Source organism: Astyanax mexicanus, chromosome 11 (assembly GCF_023375975.1).
Source record: "Astyanax mexicanus isolate ESR-SI-001 chromosome 11, AstMex3_surface, whole genome shotgun sequence".
NCBI lineage: Eukaryota > Metazoa > Chordata > Actinopteri > Characiformes > Acestrorhamphidae > Astyanax > Astyanax mexicanus.
In genome coordinates, this window is record NC_064418.1 from 21,827,447 (window position 1) to 21,851,178 (window position 23,732).

Consider the following 23,732-nt stretch of genomic DNA (forward strand, 5'->3'; position numbering starts at 1 on the left):
TAGCAACCGCCTAGCAACACCTTAGCAACCACCTAGCAACCACCTAGCAACCACCTAGCAACACCTTAGCAACCACCCCAAATACCATAGCAACACCTTAGCAACCGCCTAGCAACACCTTAGCAACCACCTAGCAACACCTTCGCAACCACCTAGTAACCACCTAGCAACACCTTAGCAACCACCCCAGATACCATAGCAACACCTTAGCAACCGCCTAGCAACAGCTTAGCAACCACCTAGCAACATCTTAGCAACCACCCCGGATACCATAGCAACACCTTAGCAACACCTTAGCAGATACCAGCCAGCACTGCAATCACACTCGCAGTTTCTGCAGGAACTGCAATCTAGTTAGTGTGATTGCAGTAATGCAATCACAGTATTGTTCTTCTTAAGTCTTATTCTTCTTCTTCTTCTTCTTCTTATTATTCCACCTGTTTTTTGTCCGGTTAACTAGTGCCGCAGTTTTCGAGATATCGACTTCGTTCAAAAGACAAAACGTGCGTCCTTATCGGGAATGGTGGGCTTGTATACAGCTTTCCGATCGGACTTACGTTTTTCGTAAAAACTTCGTAAGTGTGCGCTTTTTTGCCCATTGAAAATGAATGGGCAGAACTTTGCACGGCCGTGTACGTCACAATTTTTGAGATACGAAGATGAAACCAATTGAGGACCTGTAGAACTTATTGAGCTCTTTCCGAAAATATGCGTCACGAAACGTTACGACATACGAATTTCGTACGATTGTCGTACGAAGTGGCCCCATAGGAATGAATGGGGCCATCGGAGGATGGCAGCTAGATCGAAGGACGGCAGCTAGAACTCCAGTACTGTGTGTAATGGAGCCACGGGTCAAAAGTTTGGGTACCCCGGCCAGCACTGCAATCACACTCGCAGTTTCTGTAGGAACTGCAATCTAGTTATTATTATTATTCCACCTGTTTTTTGTCCGGTTAACTAGTGCCGCAGTTTTCGAAATATCGACTTCGTTCAAAAGAGAAAACGTGCGTCTATATCGGGAATGGTGGGCTTGTATACAGCTTTCCGATCGGACTTACGTTTTTCGTAAAAACTTCGTAAGTACGCGTTTTTTTGCCCATTGACAATGAATGGGCAGAACTTTGCACGCCCGTGGACGTCGCAATTTTTGAAATACGAAGATGAAACCAATTGAGGACCTGTAGAACTTATTGAGCTCTTTCCGAAAATATGCGTTACGAAAAGTTACGACGTACGGATTTCGTACGAATGTCGTACGAAGTGGCCCCATTGGAATGAATGGGGCCAATCGGAGGACGGCAGCTAGATCGAAGGACAGGTAGCTAGAACTCCAGTACTGTGTGTAATGGAGCAGCTATGGGATAAAACAGCATTAGGTCAAAAGTTTGGACACCCCGGCCCCACAGTACTGTGTGTAATGGAGCCACGGGTCAAAAGTTTGGACACCCCGGCCCCCCAGTACTGTGTGTAATGGAGCCACGGGTCAAAAGTTTGGACACCCCCGAACGGCCAGAGCAACCTAGCGTGCATAGCTGATTTATGTATTTGCACGTTGCGTAGCAACGTGCAAACACCATTTAATCTAATTTATGCATATACATCACCTAGCAACCACCTAGAAACACCATAGCAACCACCACAGATACCATAGCAACACCTTAGCAACCACCTAGCAACACCTTAGCAACCACCTAGCAACACCTTAGCAACCACCCCGGATACCATAGCAACACCTTAGCAACCGCCTAGCAACACCTTAGCAACCACCTAGCAACACCTTAGCAACCACCCCGGATACCATAGCAACACCTTAGCAACCGCCTAGCAACACCTTAGCAACCACCTAGCAACCACCTAGCAACACCTTAGCAACCACCCCGGATACCATAGCAACACCTTAGCAACCGCCTAGCAACACCCTAGCAACCACCTAGCAACCACCTAGCAACACCTTAGCAACCACCCCGGATACCATAGCAACACCTTAGCAACCGCCTAGCAACACCTTAGCAACCACCTAGCAACCACCTAGCAACACCTTAGCAACCACCCCGGATACCATAGCAACACCTTAGCAACCGCCTAGCAACACCTTAGCAACCACCTAGCAACCACCTAGCAACACCTTAGCAACCACCCCGGATACCATAGCAACACCTTAGCAACCGCCTAGCAACACCTTAGCAACCACCTCGCAACCACCTAGCAACACCTTAGCAACCACCCCGGATACTATAGCAACACCTTAGCAACCGCCTAGCAACACCTTAGCAACCACACCGGATACCATAGCAACACCTTAGCAACCGCCTAGCAACACCCTAGCAACCACCTAGCAACCACCTAGCAACACCTTAGCAACCATCCCGGATACCATAGCAACACCTTAGCAACCACCTAGCAACCACCTAGCAACACCTTAGCAACCACCGAAGATACCATAGCAACACCTTAGCAACCACCTAGCAACACCTTAGCAACCACCTAGCAACCACCTAGCAACACCTTAGCAACCACCCCGGATACCATAGCAACACCTTAGCAACCGCCTAGCAACACCCTAGCAACCACCTAGCAACACCTTAGCAACCACCCCGGATACCATAGCAACACCTTAGCAACCGCCTAGCAACACCTTAGCAACCACCTAGCAACCACCTAGCAACACCTTAGCAACCACCCCGGATACCATAGCAACACCTTAGCAACCGCCTAGCAACACCTTAGCAACCACCTAGCAACCACCTAGCAACACCTTAGCAACCACCCCAGATACCATAGCAACACCTTAGCAACCGCCTAGCAACACCTTAGCAACCACCTAGCAACCACCTAGCAACACCTTAGCAACCACCCCGCATACCATAGCAACACCTTAGCAACCGCCTAGCAACACCTTAGCAACCACCTAGCAACCACCTAGCAACACCTTAGCAACCACCCCGGATACCATAGCAACACCTTAGCAACCGCCTAGCAACACCCTAGCAACCACCTAGCAACCACCTAGCAACACCTTAGCAACCACCCCGGATACCATAGCAACACCTTAGCAACCGCCTAGCAACCACCTAGCAACCACCTAGCAACACCTTAGCAACCACCCTGGATACCATAGCAACACCTTAGCAACCGCCTAGCAACACCCTAGCAACCACCTAGCAACCACCTAGCAACACCTTAGCAACCACCCCGGATACCATAGCAACACCTTAGCAACACCATAGCAGATACCAGCCAGCACTGCAATCACACTCGCAGTTTCTGTAGGAACTGCAATCTAGTTATTATTATTATTCCACCTGTTTTTTGTCCGGTTAACTAGTGCCGCAGTTTTCGAAATATCGACTTCGTCCAAAAGAGAAAACGTGCGTCCTTATCGGGAATGGTGGGCTTGTATACAGCTTTCCGATCGGACTTACGTTTTTCGTAAAAACTTTGTAAGTACGCGTTTTTTTGCCCATTGAAAATGAATGGGCAGAACTTTGCACGCCCGTGGACGTCGCAATTTTTGAAATACGAAGATGAAACCAATTGAGGACCTGTAGAACTTATTGAGCTCTTTCCGAAAATATGCGTTACGAAAAGTTACGACGTACGGATTTCGTACGATTGTCGTACGAAGTGGCCCCATTGGAATGAATGGGGCCAATCGGAGGACGGCAGCTAGATCGAAGGACAGGTATCTAGAACTCCAGTACTGTGAGTGTATGGAGCAGCTATGGGATAAAACAGCATTAGGTCAAAAGTTTGGACACCCCGGCCCCCCAGTACTGTGTGTAATGGAGCCATGGGTCAAAAGTTTGGACACCCCGGCCCCCCAGTACTGTGTGTAATGGAGCCACGGGTCAAAAGTTTGGACACCCCCGAACGGCCAAAGCAACCTAGCGTGCATAGCTGATTGATGTATTTGCACGTTGCGTAGCAACGTGCAAACACCATTTAATCTAATTTATGCATATAAATCACCTAGCAACCACCTAGAAACACCATAGCAACCACCACAGATACCATAGCAACACCTTAGCAAACGCCTAGCAACACCTTAGCAACCACCTAGCAACCACCTAGCAACACCTTAGCAACCTCCCCGGATACCATAGCAACACCTTAGCAACCGCCTAGCAACACCTTAGCAACCGCATAGCAACCACTTAGCAACACCTTAGCAACCACCCCGGATACCATAGCAACACCTTAGCAACCGCCTAGCAACCACCTAGCAACACCTTAGCAACCACCCCGGATACCATAGCAACACCTTAGCAACCGCCTAGCAACACCTTAGCAACCACCTAGCAACACCTTAGCAACCACCCCGGATACCATAGCAACACCTTAGCAACCGCCTAGCAACACCCTAGCAACCACCTAGCAACCACCTAGCAACACCTTAGCAACCACCCCGGATACCATAGCAACACCTTAGCAACCGCCTAGCAACACCTTAGCAACCACCTAGCAACCACCTAGCAACACCTTAGCAACCACCCCGGATACCATAGCAACACCTTAGCAACCGCCTAGCAACACCTTAGCAACCACCTAGCAACCACCTAGCAACACCTTAGCAACCACCCCGGATACCATAGCAACACCTTAGCAACCGCCTAGCAACACCCTAGCAACCACCTAGCAACCACCTAGCAACACCTTAGCAACCACCCCAGATACCATAGCAACACCTTAGCAACCGCCTAGCAACACCCTAGCAACCACCTAGCAACACCTTAGCAACCACCCCGGATACCATAGCAACACCTTAGCAACCACCTAGCAACACCGTAGCAACCACCTAGCAACCACCTAGCAACACCTTAGCAACCACCCCGGATACCATAGCAACACCTTAGCAACCGCCTAGCAACACCTTAGCAACCACCTAGCAACCACCTAGCAACACCTTAGCAACCACCCCAAATACCATAGCAACACCTTAGCAACCACCTAGCAACACCTTAGCAACCACCTAGCAACCACCTAGCAACACCTTAGCAACCACCCCGGATACCATAGCAACACCTTAGCAACCGCCTAGCAACCACCTAGCAAAACCTTAGCAACCACCCCGGATACCATAGCAACACCTTAGCAACCACCTAGCAACACCTTAGCAACCACCTAGCAACACCATAGCAGATACCAGCCAGCACTGCAATCACACTCGCAGTTTCTGTAGGAACTGCAATCTAGTTCTTCTTCTTCTTCTTCTTCTTCTTCTTATTATTATTATTATTCCACCTGTTTTTTGTCCGGTTAACTAGTGCCGCAGTTTTCGAGATATCGACTTCGTTCAAAAGAGAAAACGTGCGTCCTTATCGGGAATGGTGGGCTTGTATACAGCTTTCCGATCGGAATTACGTTTTTCGTAAAAACTTCGTAAGTACGCGTTTTTTCGCGCATTGAAAATGAATGGGCAGAACTTTGCACGCCCGTGGACGTCGCAAATTTTGAGATACGAAGATGAAACCAATTGAGGACCTGTAGAACTTATTGAGCTCTTTCCGAAAATATGCGTTACGAAAAGTTACGACGTACGGATTTCGTACGAATGTCGTACGAAGTGGCCCCATAGGAATGAATGGGGCCAATCGGAGGACGGCAGCTAGATCGAAGGACAGGTAGCTAGAACTCCAGTACTGTGAGTGTATGGAGCAGCTATGGGATAAAACAGCATTAGGTCAAAAGTTTGGACACCCCGGCCCCCCAGTACTGTGTGTAATGGAGCCACGGGTCAAAAGTTTGGACACCCCGGCCCCCCAGTACTGTGTGTAATGGAGCCACAGGTCAAAAGTTTGGACACCCCCGAACGGCCAGAGTAACCTAGCGTGCATAGCTGATTGATGTATTTGCACGTTGCGTAGCAACGTGCAAACACCATTTAATCTAATTTATGCATATAAATCACCTAGCAACCACCTAGAAACACCATAGCAACCACCCCGGATACCATAGCAACACCTTAGCAACCGCCTAGCAACACCTTAGCAACCACCTAGCAACCACCTAGCAACACCTTAGCAACCTCCCCGGATACCATAGCAACACCTTAGCAACCGCCTAGCAACACCTTAGCAACCGCATAGCAACCACTTAGCAACACCTTAGCAACCTCCCCGGATACCATAGCAACACCTTAGCAACCGCCTAGCAACACCTTAGCAACCACCTAGCAACACCTTAGCAACCACCCCGGATACCATAGCAACACCTTAGCAACCGCCTAACAACACCCTAGCAACCACCTAGCAACCACCTAGCAACACCTTAGCAGCCACCCCAGATACCATAGCAACACCTTAGCAACCGCCTAGCAACACCTTAGCAACCACCTAGCAACCACCTAGCAACACCTTAGCAACCACCCCGGATACCATAGCAACACCTTAGCAACTGCCTAGCAACACCCTAGCAACAACCTAGCAACCAATTAGCAACACCTTAGCAACCACCCCAGATACCATAGCAACACCTTAGCAACCGCCTAGCAACCACCTAGCAACACCTTAGCAACCACCCCGGATACCATAGCAACACCTTAGCAACCGCCTAGCAACACCTTAGCAACTGCATAGCAACCACTTAGCAACACCTTAGCAACCACCCCGGATACCATAGCAACACCTTAGCAACCGCCTAGCAACCACCTAGCAACCACCTAGCAACCACCTAGCAACACCTTAGCAACCACCCCGGATACCATAGCAACACCTTAGCAACCGCCTAGCAACACCTTAGCAACCACCTAGCAACCACCTAGCAACACCTTAGCAACCACCCCGGATACCATAGCAACACCTTAGCAACCGCCTAGCAACACCCTAGCAACAACCTAGCAACCACCTAGCAACACCTTAGCAACCACCCTGGATACCATAGCAACACCTTAGCAACCGCCTAGCAACACCCTAGCAACCACCTAGCAACCACCTAGCAACACCTTAGCAACCACCCCGGATACCGTAGCAACACCTTAGCAACCGCCTAGCAACACCCTAGCAACCACCTAGCAACCACCTAGCAACACCTTAGCAACCACCCTGGATACCATAGCAACACCTTAGCAACCGCCTAGCAACACTCTAGCAACCACCTAGCAACCACCTAGCAACACCTTAGCAACCACCCCGGATACCATAGCAACACCTTAGCAACCGCCTAGCAACACCTTAGCAACCACCTAGCAACCACTTAGCAACACCTTAGCAACCACCACGGATACCATAGCAACACCTTAGCAACCGCCTAGCAACACCCTAGCAACCACCTAGCAACCACCTAGCAACACCTTAGCAACCACCCCGGATACCATAGCAACACCTTAGCAACCGCCTAGCAACACCCTAGCAACCACCTAGCAACCACCTAGCAACACCTTAGCAACCACCCCAGATACCATAGCAACACCTTAGCAACCGCCTAGCAACACCCTAGCAACCACCTAGCAACACCTTAGCAACCACCCCGGATACCATAGCAACACCTTAGCAACCGGCTAGCAACACCTTAGCAACCACCTAGCAACACCTTAGCAACCACCCCGGATACCATAGCAACACCTTAGCAACCGCCTAGCAACACCCTAGCAACCACCTAGCAACCACCTAGCAACAGCTTAGCAACTACCCCGGATACCATAGCAACACCTTAGCAACCGCCTAGCAACACCCTAGCAACCACCTAGCAACCACCTAGCAACACCTTAGCAACCACCCCGGATACCATAGCAACACCTTAGCAACCGCCTAGCAACACCTTAGCAACCACCTAGCAACCACCTAGCAACACCTTAGCAACCACCCCGGATACCATAGCAACACCTTAGCAACCGCCTAGCAACACCCTAGCAACCACCTAGCAACACCTTAGCAACCACCCCGGATACCATAGCAACACCTTAGCAACACCATAGCAGATACCAGCCAGCACTGCAATCACACTCGCAGTTTCTGTAGGAACTGCAATCTAGTTATTATTATTATTAGTGTGATTGCAGTAATGCAATCACAGTATTGATCTTCTTAAGTCTTATTCTTCTTCTTCTTCTTATTATTATTATTATTAGTGTGATTGCAGTATGCAATCACAGTATTGTTCTTCTTAAGTCTTATTCTTCTTATTATTATTATTCCACCTGTTTTTTGTCCGGTTAACTAGTGCCGCAGTTTTCGAAATATCGACTTCGTTCTAAAGAGAAAACGTGCGTCCATATCGGGAATGGTGGGCTTGTATACAGCTTTCCGATAGGACTTACGTTTTTCGTAAAAACTTCGTAAGTGTGCGCTTTTTTGCCCATTGAAAATGAATGGGCAGAACTTTGCACGGCCGTGTACGTCACAATTTTTGAGATACGAAGATGAAACCAATTGAGGACCTGTAGAACTTATTGAGCTCTTTCCGAAAATATGCGTCACGAAACGTTACGACATACGAATTTCGTACGATTGTCGTACGAAGTGGCCCCATAGGAATGAATGGGGCCATCGGAGGATGGCAGCTAGATCGAAGGACAGGTAGCTAGAACTCCAGTACTGTGTGTAATGGAGCAGCTATGGGATAAAACAGCATTAGGTCAAAAGTTTGGACACCCCGGCCCCCCAGTACTGTGTGTAATGGAGCAACGGGACAAAAGTTTGGACACCCCAGAGCCCCAGTACTGTGTGTAATGGAGCCACGGGTCAAAAGTTTGGACACCCCAGAGCCCCAGTACTGTGTGTAATGGAGCCACGGGTCAAAAGTTTGGACACCCCAGAGCCCCAGTACTGGGTCTAATGGAGCCACGGGTCAAAAGTTTGGACACCCCGGCCCCCCAGTACTGTGTGTAATGGAGCAACGGGTCAAAAGTTTGGACACCCCAGAGCCCCAGCACTGCGTGTAATGGAGCCACGGGTCAAAAGTTTGGACACCCCAGAGCCCCAGTATTGTGTAATGGAGCCACGGGTCAAAAGTTTGGACACCCCAGAGCCCCAGTACTGTGTGTAATGGAGCCACGGGTCAAAAGTTTGGACACCCCAGAGCCCCAGTACTGTGTGTAATGGAGCCATGGGTCAAAAGTTTCGACACCCCGGTCAGCTCTGCAATCACACTCGCAGTTTCTGTAGGAACTGCAATCTAGTTATTAAGTTGGCTTGGAAAAGCCAACTTATTGTTCTTCGTAATCTTCTTATTTTTTTTATTATTATTCTCGCCACGTTTTATAAACAACTACTCCTAGAGCTTTCGAGCTAGAACCACGAAACTTCACACGATGGTAGAACTTATAGCCGCGGGGTGTGCTTGTGCTTTTTGGAGCGATACATCGTACGATTTTCGTAAAAACTTCGTAAACGTACGCCCTTTTTCCCATAGACAATGAACTAGGAGAATTTTGAACGGCCGTGAACGTCACAATATTTAAGATATGAAGCTGAAATTCGGATGACCTATAGAACTTTTTGAGATCTTTCCGAAAATATGCTTGACGAAACGATACGTCGTACGGATTTCGTACAAATGTCGTACGAAGTTTTCCCATAGAAATGAATGGGGGGCCCAGAGTTCCATCTCACACACGAGCAGCTCTGCGCACGGAACCCCTTCTCTCCCCTGCTCCTCCAGTACTGTGAGTGTATGGAGGAGCTGCTGTATGGAACAGCTATCAGTCAAAAGTTTGGACACCCCGGCACCCCAGCCAGGGCTTAGCAACCACCTATTAACTGCTTAGCAACCACCTTAGCAACCACCTGGAAAACGTTAGCAACTGCCTAGCAACCACTTAGCAACACCTTAGCAACCACCTGGAAAACGTTAGCAACTGCCTAGCAACCACTTAGTAACCACCTGGAATACATTAGCAACTTCCTAGCAACCACTTAGCAACCACTTTAGAATTTATAGCAACTGCCTAGCAACCAGTTAGCAACACCTTAGCAACCACCAGGAAAACGTTAGAAACTGCCTAGCAACAGCTTAGCAACCACTTTAGAAATGAAAGCAACTGCCTAGCAACCACTTAGCGACAGCTTAGCAACCACCTGGAAAATGTTAGCAACTGCCTAGCAACCACTTAGCAACCACTTTAGAAACGATAGCAACTGCCTAGCAACCACTTAGCAACACCTTAACAACCATTAGGAAAACGTAAGCAACTGCCTAGCAAGCACTTAGCAACCACTTTAGAAATTATAGCAACTGCCTAGCAACCAGTTAGCAACCACTTAGCAACCACCTGGAAAACGTTAGCAAATGCCTAGCAACCACTTAACAACCACTTTAGAAACGATAGCAACTGCCTAGCAACCACTTAGCAACACCTTAACAACCACTAGGAAAACGTTAGCAACTGCCAAGCAACCACTTAGCAACCACCTTAGAAACGATAGCAACTGCTTAGCAACCACTTAGCAACACCTTAACAACCACTAGGAAAATGTTAGCAACCGCTTAGCAACCACTTTAGAAATGATAGCAACAGCCTAGCAACCACTTAGCAACCACTAGGAAAACGTTAGCAACTGCCTAGCAACCACTTAGCAACCACTTTAGAAATGATAGCAACTGCCTAGCAACCACTTAGCAACCACTAGGAAAACGTTAGCAACTGCCTAGCAACCACTTAGCAACCACTTTAGATATTAAAGTAACTGCCTAGCAACCAGTTAGCAACACTTAGCAACCACCTGGAAAACGTTAGCAACTGCCTAGCAACCACTTAGCAACCACTTTAGAAACAATAGCAACTGCCTAGCAACCACTTAGCAACACCTTAACAACCAATAGGAAAACGTTAGCTACTGCCTAGCAACCACTTAGCAACACTTTAGCAACCACTAGGAAAATGTTAGCAACTGCCTAGCAACCACTTAGCAACCACTTTAGAAATTATAGCAACTGCCTAGCAACCAGTTAGCAACACCTTAGCAACATCCAGGAAAACGTTAGAAACTGCCTAGCAACAGCTTAGCAACCACTTTAGAAACGATAGCAACTGCCCATCAACCACTTAGCAACCACTTTAGAAATGATAGCAACTGCCTAGCAACCACTTAGCAACACCTTAGCAACCACTAGAAAAACATCAGCAACTGCCTAGCAACCACTTAGCAAGCACTTTATAAATGATAGCAACTGCCTAGCAACCACTTAGCAACACCTTAGCAACCACTAGGAAAACGTTAGCAACTGCCTAGCAACCACTTAGCAACCACTTTAGAAATTATAGCAACTGCCTAGCAACCACTTAGCAACCATGTGTAATATTTTAGCAACTGCCTAGCAACCGCTTAGCAACCACTTTGGAAATGTAAGCAACTGCCTAGCAACCAGTTAGCTACACTTTAGCCACGACCTGGAAAATGTTAGCAACTGCCTAGCAACCACTTTAGAAATTATAGCAACTGCCTAGCAACCAGTTAACAATATCTTAGCAACCACCTGGAAAATGTTAGCAACTGCCTAGCAACCACTTAGCAACCATGTGGAATATGTTAGCAACTGCCTAGCAACTGCTTAGCAACCACTTTAGAAACGATAGCAACGGCCTAGCAACCACTTAGCAACCACTTTAGAAACGATAGCAACTGCCTAGCAACCACTTAGCAACACCTTAGCAACCACTAGGAAAACGTTAGCAACTGCCTAGCAACCACTTAGCAACCACTTTAGTAATGATAGCAACTGCCTAGCAACCACTTAGCGACACCTTAGCAACCACTAGGAAAACGTTAGCAACTGCCTAGCAACCACTTTAGAAATTATGGCAACTGCCTAGCAACCACTTAACAACACCTTAGCAACCACTAGGAAAACGTTAGCAACTGCCTAGCAACCACTTAGCAACCACTTTAGTAATGATAGCAACTGCCTAGCAACCACTTTAGAAATGATCACAACTGCCTAGCAACCACTAAGCAACCATTTTAACTTTTCAACGTTATTAGCGTACTTTTCCAAGCCAACTTAAAGTTCGTTCACGAACTTTACCTTTTCTAGTTATTATTATTATTATAGGCATTTTCTTCAAAACGCTTCTTCTCCCGCAGTTTTCGAGATATCGACACCGTTCCAACTCCAGATTGTGCGGCCTGATGGTGTGATTCGGGCTTGTATACAGGTTTTTGATCAGACTTATAGTTTTTGTAAACGTACGCATTTTTTCCCATTGAAAATGAATGCGGAGAAATTTGAAAGCCTGTGTACGTCACATTTTTGGAGATATGAAGACGAAAATGGGACTGCCTATAGAACTTATCGAGTTCTTTCCGAAAATATGCTTGACGAAACGATATGACGTACGGTTTTCGTACAATTGTCGTACAAAGTTTCCCCATAGAAATGAATGGGGGCCCCAAATTTCTAACTCGCACACCAGCAGCTCTGCGCACGGAACCCCTTCTCTCCCCTGCTCCTCCAGTACTGTGAGTGTATGGAGGAGCTGCTGTATGGAGCAGCTATCAGTCAAAAGTTTGGACACCCCGGCACCCCAGCCAGCGCTCCAGTACTGTGAGTGTATGGAGGAGCTATTGGATAAACCAGCTGTCGGTCAAAAGTTTGTACACCCCGCATGGCCAGAGCAACCTAGCGTCCATAGCAACGCCACAATATAACCCGGTTTATGCAAATATGTTATGTAGCAACCACCTAGCAATCACTTAACACTAGAGCAACACCTTAGCAACCACATTAGCAATCACCTAGCAACTGCTTAGCAACACCATAGCAACCACCCCAGATACCATAGCTACGCCTTAGCAACCACCTAGCAACCCCTTAGCAACCTCCACGGATACCATAGCAACGCTTTAGCAACCACTTAGCAACACCTTAGCAACCACCTAGCAACTGCTTAGCAACATCATAGCAACCACCACGGATACCATAGCAATGCCTTAGCAACCACTTAGCAACGCCTTAGCAACCACCTAGCAACTGCTTAGCAACACCTTAGCAACCTCCACGGATACCATAACAATGCCTTAGCAACCACCTAGCAATGCCTTAGCAACCACTTAGCAACTGCTAAGCAACACCTTAGCAACCACCACGAATACAATAACAATGCCTTAGCAACCACCTAGCAACACCTTAGCAACCACCTAGAAACTGCTTAGCAACATCATAGCAACCACTACTGATACCATAGCAACACCTTAGCAACCACCTAGCAACATCTTAGCAACCACCACAGAAACTATAGCAAGCACCTAGCAACATCATAGCAACGACCAAAGCATTCGGTGGGAGACATTTTAGCTGCTTCTTCTCCCACAGTTTTTGAGATATCTACACCGTTCCAACTCCAGATTGTGCGACCTGATGGAGCGATTCGGACTTGTATACAGGTTTTTGATCGGACAGTTTTCGTAAAAACTTTGTAAACCTACGCATTTTTTTTCCATTGAAAATGAATGGGGAGAAATTTGAAAGCCTGTGTAAGTCACATTTTTGGAGATATGAAGACGAAAATCGGATAGCCTATAGAACTTATCGAGTTCTTTCCGAAAATATGCTGTACAAAACAATATAATGCACGGTTTTCGTACAATTGTCGTACGAAGTTTCCCCATAGAAGCACCACCAGCAGCTCTGCGCACGGAACCCTTTCTCTCCCCTGCTCTCCAGTACTGTGTGTGTATGGAGGAGCTGCTGTATGGAGCAGATATCGGTCAAAAGTTTGGACACCCCAGCCAGGGCTTAGCAACCACCTAGAAACTGCTTAATAACACCTTTGCAACCACCTGTAAAACGTTAGCAACTGCCTAGCAACCGCTTAGCAATACCTTAGCAACCATGTGGAATATGTTAGTAACAGCCTAGCAACAGCTTAGCAATCACATTAGAAATGATAGCAACTGCCTAGCGACCACTTAACAACATCTTAGCAACCACCAGTAAATCGTAAGCAACTGCCTAGCAACCACTTATCAACCATGTGGAATACGTTAGCAACAGCCTAACAACCACTTATCAACCATGTGGAATACGTTAGCAACACTTTAGAAATGATAGCAACTCCCTAGCAACCAGTTAGCAACACCTTAGCAACCACCTGGAAAATGTTAGCAACTGCTCAGCAACCACTTAGCAACCATGTGGAATACATTAGCAACTGCCTAGCAACCACTTAGCAACCTCTTTAAAAATGATAGCAACTGCCTAGCAACCACTTAGCAACATCTTAGCAACCATCAGGAAATAATTAGCAACTGCCTAGCAACCACTTATCAACCACGTGGAATACGTTAGCAACTCTCTATCAACCACTTATCAACCATGTGGAATACGTTAGCAACACTTTAGAAATGATAGCAACTCCCTAGCAACCAGTTAGCAACACCTTAGCAACCACTTAGCAACCATGTGGAATACATTAGCAACTGCCTAGCAACCACTTAGCAACCTCTTTAAAAATGATAGCAACTGCCTAGCAACCACTTAGCAACATCTTAGCAACCACCAGGAAAACAGTAGCACTTGCCTAGCAACCACTTAGCAACCACTTAGCAACCATGTGAAATACGTTAGCAACTGCCTAGCAACAGCTTAGCAACCACTTTAGAAATGATAGCAACTGCCTAGCAACCACTTAGCAACCACCTGTAAAACAGTAGCAACTGCCTAGCAACCACTTAACAACACCTTAGCAACCACCTGGTATATGTTAGCAACTGCCTAGCAACACCTTAGCAACCATCACAGATATTATCTGGACTTTTAGTCAAATATTTTTGGACTTCAGTTTTTAGCCAAAAGTTTTTGGAATTTAGCTTTTAGCGAAAATAATTTGGACTATACCACTGATACCACTGGATTACTGCCTTCTCTGTGATACCCCCTGCTTGTGTATGAACTCTGGACTGTCTCCCGTTTATGGTATGGTTTCCCTGCTTATTGTTTCTCTGGTGTTGACCTGGCTTGTTTTGACTACCCCTGCTAAATCTTTTAATAAAAGATTTTTATTGTATCCGCACAAGTCTCTTCCTTGTCTGGCCCTGACAATTGTCTTGTGCCAGTTTGTGTTAACATTGCTTGGGCATAAATTGGTTTAAAATACTGCATTTTTACAATACTAAAAACGAAAAACCCTTATTAGATACATATTAGATACATATATGCATCTGTTTACATTTGCATATATATACACTACTCACATACACAAACACACACACCTTTGATGTTGGACATGTCAATGCTGAGCTGAGCAAGTTTTTCGCTGGTCCTCTCGATGCACTCAAACACAGACTGTAAAATCTCTTTCGGATCTTCCTCCACCCATCTGACAGAAAAAAAGAACAGAAATAAATATCCTTAAAAACATTAGTGCTAAATTATTCAAAAACATGTACAATTAGAAGTAATTTTACAAGCACATTGTAAATACAGCTTAATTTCCATTACTAACATTTATAACAATCGATTTTACAATTACAGTTGTGGTCAAAAGTTTACATACACTTGTAAAAAAACATAATGTTATGGCTGTCTTGAGTTTTCAATAAGTTCTACAACTCTTATTTTTCTGTGATAGAGTGATCGGAACACATACATGTTTGTCACAAAAAACAGTCATAAAATTTGGTTCTTTCATAAATTTATTATGGGTCTGCTGAAAATGTCACCAAATCTGCTGGGTCAAAAATATACATACAGCAACATTAGTATTTGGTTACATGTCCCTTGGCCATTTTCACGGCAACTAGGCGCTTTTGGTAGCCATCCACAAGCTCCTGGCAAGCTTCAGGTCGAATGTTTGACCACTCTTCTTGACAGAATTGGTGCAGTTCAGCTAAATGTGATGGTTTTCTTGCATGAACCCGTTTCTTTAGCACTGTCCACATGTTCTCAATGGGGTTTAAGTCAGGACTTTGGGAAGGCCATTCTAAAACCTTAATTCTAGCCTGGTTTAGCCATTCCTTTACCACTTTTGATGTGTGTTTTGGGTCATTGTCTTGTTGGAACACCCAACTGCGCCCAAGACCCAACCTTCGGGCTGATGGTTTTAAGTTTTCCTGCAGAATTTGGAGGTAATCCTCCTTCTTCATTATCCCATTTACTTTCTGCAAAGAACCAGTTCCACTGGCAGCAAAACATCCCCAGAGCATAATACTACCACCACCATGCTTGACAGTAGGCATGGTGTTCCTGGGATTAAAGGCCTCACCTTTTCTCCTCCAAACATATTGCTGGGTGTTGTGGCCAAACAGCTCAATTTTTGTTTCGTCTGACCAGAGAACTTTCCTCTAGAAGGTTTTATCTTTGTCCATGTGATCAGCAGCAAACTTCAGCCGAGTCTTAAGGTGCCTTTTCTGGAGCAAGGGCTTCTTTCTTGCACGGCAGCCTCTCAGTCCATGGCGATGTAAAACACGCTTGACTGTGGAGACTGACACCTGTGTTCCATCAGCTTCCAAATCCTTGCAGACCTGCTTCTTGGTGATTCTTGGTTGACTCTTGACCATCCTGACCAATCTCCTCTCGGCAGCATGTGATAGCTTGCGTTTTCTTCCTGATCGTGGCAGTGACACAACTATTCCATGCACTTTATACTTGCGTATAATTGTCTGCACAGTTGCTTTTGGGACCTGTAGCTGCTTTGAAATGGCTCCAAGTGACTTCCCTGACTTGTTCAAGTCAATAATTCGCTTTTTCAGATCCACACTGAGTTCCTTTGACTTTCCCATTGTAGCTTTTGTAGCTGAGTCTAATCACTGGGTCAAATGAGCCCTATTTAAATGGGCTCATGAGAAGTCAACAGCTGTAGTCAATCAGAATCACTTACAAGAAGTGAAGAGGCCATATCATGAAGCTAATTTGATTGACACAACTCGCTACATCACCAAAATTGACAAATTTTGTTGCTGTATGTATATTTTTGACCCAGCAGATTTGGTGACATTTTCAGCAGACCCATAATAAATTTATGAAAGAACCAAATTTTATGACTGTTTTTTGTGACAAACATGTATGTGTTCCGATCACTCTATCACAGAAAAATAAGAGTTGTAGAACTTATTGAAAACTCAAGACAGCCATAACATTATGTTTTTTTACAAGTGTATGTAAACTTTTGACCACAACTGTATATTACGAATATAATGATCGCATCTACTGACCAAACCCAGACAAACAATCTACTATCAGTGTTATCACTGTTAGTACTGTTACCACTTCATTCTTCATCCAACAGATAAAGGTTACATATTTAACCCTTACTTCAGCTTCATGCACATTTGATGTAAAGTCAGTGTGTTTCATTACATGTGTGCATTTAATACTGGCCATGAACCAACACACTAACGATCCTGTTAGAGATTGATGTGCTGTCTGGAAATTCCAGTTAAACTTTTGCACTGCTGCTGTAACTCAGTCCTTCGTAAAATTTCAAGTAAAAAAAAAAACAATGTCCTGTTAATATGTGACCTCTGCATATAATGACTGCAGCAACTGCATTTCTGTGGAGAAACAGAATCAGCCATGTTGATGATCGTTAGTGATCAACTGATTATTTTTTAAATGACCAATGCTGATATTTAAAGCACACAAGTGACTGGTGACCGATAAAATTAAAATCGCTATTTATTTTGTCGTAGTTTGTTTTTTCCCTGTTCTAATACTACTACTACTACCACTACTACTACTACTACTACTACTACTACTACTACTACTACTACTAATAATAATAATAATAATAATAAACAGGCACAAAATTGCAGATTTTTTCCTACTTTTGGGCTTCCCAAAGGAGCTTTAATACATTGTGCCACAGTAATAATATACTATCATACTAATACTATTACACTATTTTACAGCAAAACTAACTTTTATTATTAAGTATCATTAAGTATTATTAATTATTATTAAAATATTTTTATATTCTAAATAAAGTACAACCACCCTGGGACTCTGTGGGTTCTGAGAAAACTGCACTAAATATTAAACAAACCTTTATAAAAAAAAATACAGAAACAACAAAATAGATTAAAGTAACATTTACATTAATACTTTTTTTAAGCTCTGGACAGAACACAAAGGCACTTGCAGATTCTCTTACCTGATGTATATGCTATAAAACACAAATTACCTCAAAACACAAGTGCCCATCAGCAGGCCAGAGCCCTTGCTGTAAATGTATTTTTTAATGTAACTGTCAGAAAAATTCAGAGCGAGAAACATCAGCATGTTTACCTTTTGGGACTTGAGGCAGAATCTCTCTGGGGTAAAAATATTCATATTTAATATTCAGCTTGGAAAACTGGGCTGGTTGGTTGTGCTTGAAATAAGATCTCAGCTTCGTTTCCACTGTTTTGAAACAAGTTGACATACCGGCTCATTCTCACTGATGGGTTCTCCTCACTCATTTGGCTTAAAGTACCCCCACTGGAGCCGTGGAATACGACATTGAAACAAAAAGAAAATACTCAAAATGTTCTCTAAAGCTGTTTGTTTTGAGAAAGTCCTACTAGCCTTGAATCCATGCATCATGCTTGTTGGGAAAATCGGACTTCCCCCTATTTAATTGTTTGGTTGCATTGGCCTAGTTGTGTGAGTGATTTAGCTACAACAAACCCTGTTTTAGAGTTTATAAAGTTATAATCAGAGTTTTTGCAGAGCAGCAATCAGCTAGCTATCACTGCTATTATATCACATAGCTATTGTTTAAGAAACAATTGGTACCGATACAGTACTTAGAATTTGGTACGGATACCCAAAAGATACTTTTTTGAAACCTTTTTCTAAATTGCAACCAAAAAATACAAAAGGGGTAATTAGTCTTAAACAGCATATTTATTTAACAGCCGACATGAGTAATCTCTAAATGGAGACTAAATGGAAAAAAAGATAAATCCATTAAACCAGTTAATGTAGGAAATGCCACACAATTACCTTTATAGTCATTAATAGGGGTGTGATGAGATCTTGTAGGACGATATTTCTCGTCAAGCTTTAACCTGTCCATTTTCGTCAGGTAAAAATAGTTTAGAGTGGATTTTTTAAGCGGGATCTGGCAACACAGCAGGATTGCCACTACTTTCTGGAGTGCAAACGTAGTATCAACGCTCCCGGGGGGGGGAGGGGGGAGGAGATACGTTCTGTCATTACTAGCCCTCCGCGCTCAGCAAACCAGCAAGCTGAAAGTCTGTTTCTCCTGAGAAAATTTTTTTTTGGGGCTTTCATTTGGCGCCCCCGTTAGTGCAGCGCCCCTATGCGTCGCATAGGCTGCATACCCACTTTTTAAGTTGTATGTCTGGCTGCATTTTGGCTCCAGTGGAAACAATAAACGGTAACAGAGTGACCAACAAGACACAAACCATATATAAATACTGTAAGTAAATCATAGACCTGACTGTTTCATAGGCAGGTGTACTAATCCCTTAGCTCTGTACTTTATTTAAAAAATGTTCTGTCTCTGTTTGCACTTCAAGCATAGTCTTAATATGACTGGTTATGGTTATGAATAGTTAAATTACAAGAGATTTAGGAGGAAAAAACACAAACCATAGGCTTAATATGACTGGTTGTGGTTTGCACTTATTGTTTGCACTATATAAGACCTAGAAACGTTTTATTTTTATTTTTTATTATTATTATTATTATTTATTTCTTAGAAAATCAATGTGTGAGAGAAACCAGTCTGTTAAGTTTGCGTTATATGATTTTGTCAAATAAAACTAAAAAATAAAAAAAAAATTCATTTTTGAGGTTTTTTTTTTTTTTAAATCTCGTCTCGTTCTCGTGGACCCAGTATCGTGTCGTGATATTAGTGTCTCGTCACACACCTAGTCATTAATAATATATTATACTGCAAAATCCTGCAAAGTTAATCCTGCAAAAACAAACAATGCTATTGGCTGCTATCTTTCATCCGCTTTCTCGCCATGAAATTTTAACTCATATTCTACTCTGTGTCAGGAATACCTTATATCATTATACTGCTACATAACATTTTCAAAACTATGCCATAAAGAGGTCACAACAAATGTAATATGCTCATATGCAATGTCATGATAGAATACATTAGATTATATTACATTATTAGTGGTTAAATTAGATGTTATGACTGATAACAATGTTTGGTATCATGACCAAAAATAATGCAAATACTGTAGCATCATGAAAGTGATTTGTAATGGTCATGTGGTGTTGAGAATTTATTTGTTAGAAAGGAAATTTATTTAGAACACATGATTTAAAGAATGGTTTAAACAACATTAATAAGTTAATTAATTAATTAAGTTAATTCATAAGTTAATGTTAAGATTAACAGTTCATGTGTCAGATACATGATAAGATTAAAAAGAGATTGTTGGTCAGTTTATTTGGATTATAAATAGGAAATGGACTTGAAATGGACTTCATTGCCCATGGGACATTGTGCGTTACGTTACACACGCAGTGATTCTAGAGGTTGGGGGCGGGGTTTTTTTTTGGTTGCTTTCCTGTTGTTGTTGAAGGAAGCAGACAACTCAAGCAATTCACTCGCTGTAAACATGTGGAGTTATTTAATTAAGTAAACGGTTGAAACGGATTGACGTCTCACTTCATTATTTTAGTCGCCAACAAGATTAGTTAGAACATGTGGACCAGTGTTCATTTTGACAACAAATTTTGATTTAGCTTTAGTCATAGTCTTGTGACAAAATCGGATTTAGTTTTAGTCATAATTTAGTCATCTGAAATGTTTTTAGTTTTAGACCTTACTAGACCTTAACTGGCCTTTCACAAAGCTAAATCAGTTCTGATTGGATGTCCTCCCTGCCAAACATTTTCGTCAGTTAATTTCGTCATCCTTTTAATATTTTATGCTGTTTTTATTTAGTTATCATCTCGTTTTTGTCTTGAAAAAAGGTTAGTTGACAAAAACTATGACAAAAATTATTCGTCAACAAAATCAACCGACAACACGAGAAAATATGAAATTTAGTAGTGTTGAACTTATTTCAGTTTTAAGTAGTGTGTAGTAGTGTGTTAACTCACCCTTCCTTGGGGAAACTCTGGGTTATTTCCACCTGATGTTGGCTAATTAGCTCAGCAGTTTTAGCATTAAACACCTGAAGAAAAAAGAAAAACTTGTTCATAAATGCACAGTACCACTCAAGTTTGAACACACCTTCTCATTCAGTCTTTCTTTAATTCTTTATGTAATTCATTTTGCAGATTGTAGATTTATATTAAAGACATAAACAATTAATTTATACATATAAGTGTCCTCTACAATCCCCTGACCTAAACCTGATCAACTGAGATAGTAAAAATTGGGATAAGCTGGAGCTTCACATCATGAAGGAAAAGTAGCAACTATTACTAGACCTTATTTTTCCCCATAGGAAATTAATGGGGAGAAATTTGATTGCCCACGTAGGTCACAATTTTTTACATACAAAGACCAAATTCGCCTAGTTTATAGAACTTATGGCCTTTTTTCCGAAAATATGATTTACGAAACAATAGGACATACAGTTTTTGTACGATTGTTGTACAAAGAATGAATGGGGACCCCACCCTTCAATTTCACACACCAGCAGCTCTGCGCACGGAACCCCTTCTCTCCCCTGCTCCTCCAGTACTGTGAGTGTATGGAGGAGCTGCTGTATGGAGCAGCTATCAGTCAAAAGTTTGGACACCCCGGCACCCCAGCCATGGTTTAGCAACCACCTTAAAACTGCTTAGCAACCACCTTAGCAACCACCTGGAAAACCGTTAGCAAATGCCTAGCAACCACTTAGCAATACCTTAGCAACCACCTGGAATACATTAGCAACTTCCTAGCAACAGCTTAGCAACCACTTTAGAAATGATAGCAACTGCCTAGCAACCAGTTAGCAACACCTTAGCAACCACCTGGAAAACGTTAGCAACTGCCTAGCAACCACTCAGCAACCTCTTTAGAAATGATAGCAACTGCCTAGCAACCACTTAATAATATCTTAGCAAACACCTGGAAAACGTTAGCAACTGCCTAGCAACCACTTAGCAACCATGTGGAATGCGTTAGTAACTGCCTAGCAACAGCTCAGCAACCACTTCAGAAATGATAGCAACTGCCTAGCAACCACTTAGCAACATCTTAGCAACCACCTGGAATACGTTAGCAACTGCTTAGCAACCACTTAGCAACCACTTTAGAAATGATAGCAACTGCCTAGCAACCACTTAACATCTTAGCAACCACCCGGAAAACGTTAGCAACTGCCTATCAACCATTTAGCAACCACTTAGAAACCATGTGAAATATGTTAGCAACTGCCTAGCAACCACTTAGCAACCAATTCATAAATTATCGCAACTGCCTAGCAACCAGTTAGCAACACCTTAGCAACCACCTGGAAAACGTAAGCAACTGCCTAGCAACCACTTAACAACACCTTAGCAACCACTTGGTAAACTAAGCAACAGCTTAGTAACTAGGCTTGGGCGATAATGTAAATTCAGACAAACGATTATCGTCACCAGAATTATCGCGATAAACGATAATATCGTTAAAAATGAAAGAAAAAAGTACCCCACGCGACCGTGGATTTGCCCCTCCAGTACAACGACGTTTTCTCGCCATATAATCTAGCAGCCAGTAAATATGTTAAATTTTTTTATTTAATTACCGACACATCCTGACAGGTAAGCATGCAAGTTATGCTTAAAAATAGTGCTTACAGGATGATGAAGTACATTTGCACATGTTTCAGAGATGGTGTCAACCAGAACTTAAATATATAAAAAAAATATATAAAAATGAACATTCAAATCGACATGTAAATTAATAAATAATGGAGACAGTTCTTCAGTAGAAAAATCTAAATAAAGAAAACTTAACAGATTAAATTCGTCAATATTCAACATGTATTTTAGATTAATAAAATGGTAGGTTTAAAAAAGGAACTCTTTTTTTGGATTAAGGTAGGCGTATTATTTTTAAATATACAGAAATCTTTAAATTAATAAATAAAAACATCGATGGTTTAACTTTAGGCTATAAAAAACTGTAATTATAACTTTAACACAAAAGTGACAGACTGCGCTTAGTGCGCTATCCTTTGTAATCAACTCACCCATTTAAAGCAGTTTGCCGTATTGGATGCTGGATGAAATGAGAATCAGAATCTACTGTGTTGTTAGGATTCTTTTTCTCTGACATATGTAACTTCTAATCTAAACGTAAAGTCCGCTCTGCACCGCTTCTATACCCGCCTCAGATCCAACACTCCCTCAATTTCCAGCAGCGAAAACACCAGCTCATGTTTTACGTGAATGCAGCGCTTAGCTCTATACATTTGTAAAAAAAATATATAAGGAGTTCGTTAAAAAATACAACAAAAACAGATAAAGGCATGTTTAAAATATAACTAGTAAACACTTCTTATGTATTATTTATAATTAAAACCTTATCCTTGTGCATTTTTTATTAAGTTTTTATAAAACAAGCCCTGGACTGCTCGAATTTCAGTCTAATTAGATGCATCACGTCGACTTTCACGGGCAGCCCTAACTGTTATTATTATTATTATTATTATTATTATTATTATTATTATTATTATTATTATTATAAGTTGTAGTACTATTTTATTTTTTGTTAGTTATTTTTTTTTATTTCTTAATTGTTTTTATATTTGCTTTTTAACAGAAATGTCCCGTATTGGTTCACTTTTTTACCAACAAGTATTCGTGAATCACAGCAATTTAAATTAAATTCAACAATTCGAGTTTTAACACAAATATTTTATTCTGCTTTGTAGCAGAAAATTGTGAACTTCAAATACAAT

The 23,732-nt window shown here is 43.0% G+C and overlaps 1 protein-coding gene and 1 long non-coding RNA gene across 3 annotated transcripts in view; one reads left to right on the plus strand and one right to left on the minus strand.

The window, feature by feature from the left end:
- LOC125805054 (uncharacterized) overlaps nucleotides 1-4,362 on the plus strand; it is a 31,862-nt gene extending 27,500 nt beyond the window's left edge. Inside the window, exon 3 of the long non-coding RNA XR_007441335.1 lies at nucleotides 3,745-4,362. This is a non-coding gene — a long non-coding RNA (uncharacterized LOC125805054). The remainder of the gene's footprint in view (nucleotides 1-3,744) is intronic.
- Nucleotides 1-23,732, minus strand: part of LOC103044907 (glycerol kinase) — a 364,431-nt gene that overhangs the window by 322,619 nt on the left and 18,080 nt on the right. For both annotated transcript variants that reach the window (XM_049485389.1, XM_049485390.1), the window contains exons 2-3: nucleotides 20,953-21,026; nucleotides 15,150-15,256 (exon numbers count right to left, since the gene is read on the minus strand). In XM_049485389.1, coding sequence (XP_049341346.1) covers nucleotides 15,150-15,256; nucleotides 20,953-21,026 — 181 coding nt within the window. The remainder of the gene's footprint in view (nucleotides 1-15,149; nucleotides 15,257-20,952; nucleotides 21,027-23,732) is intronic.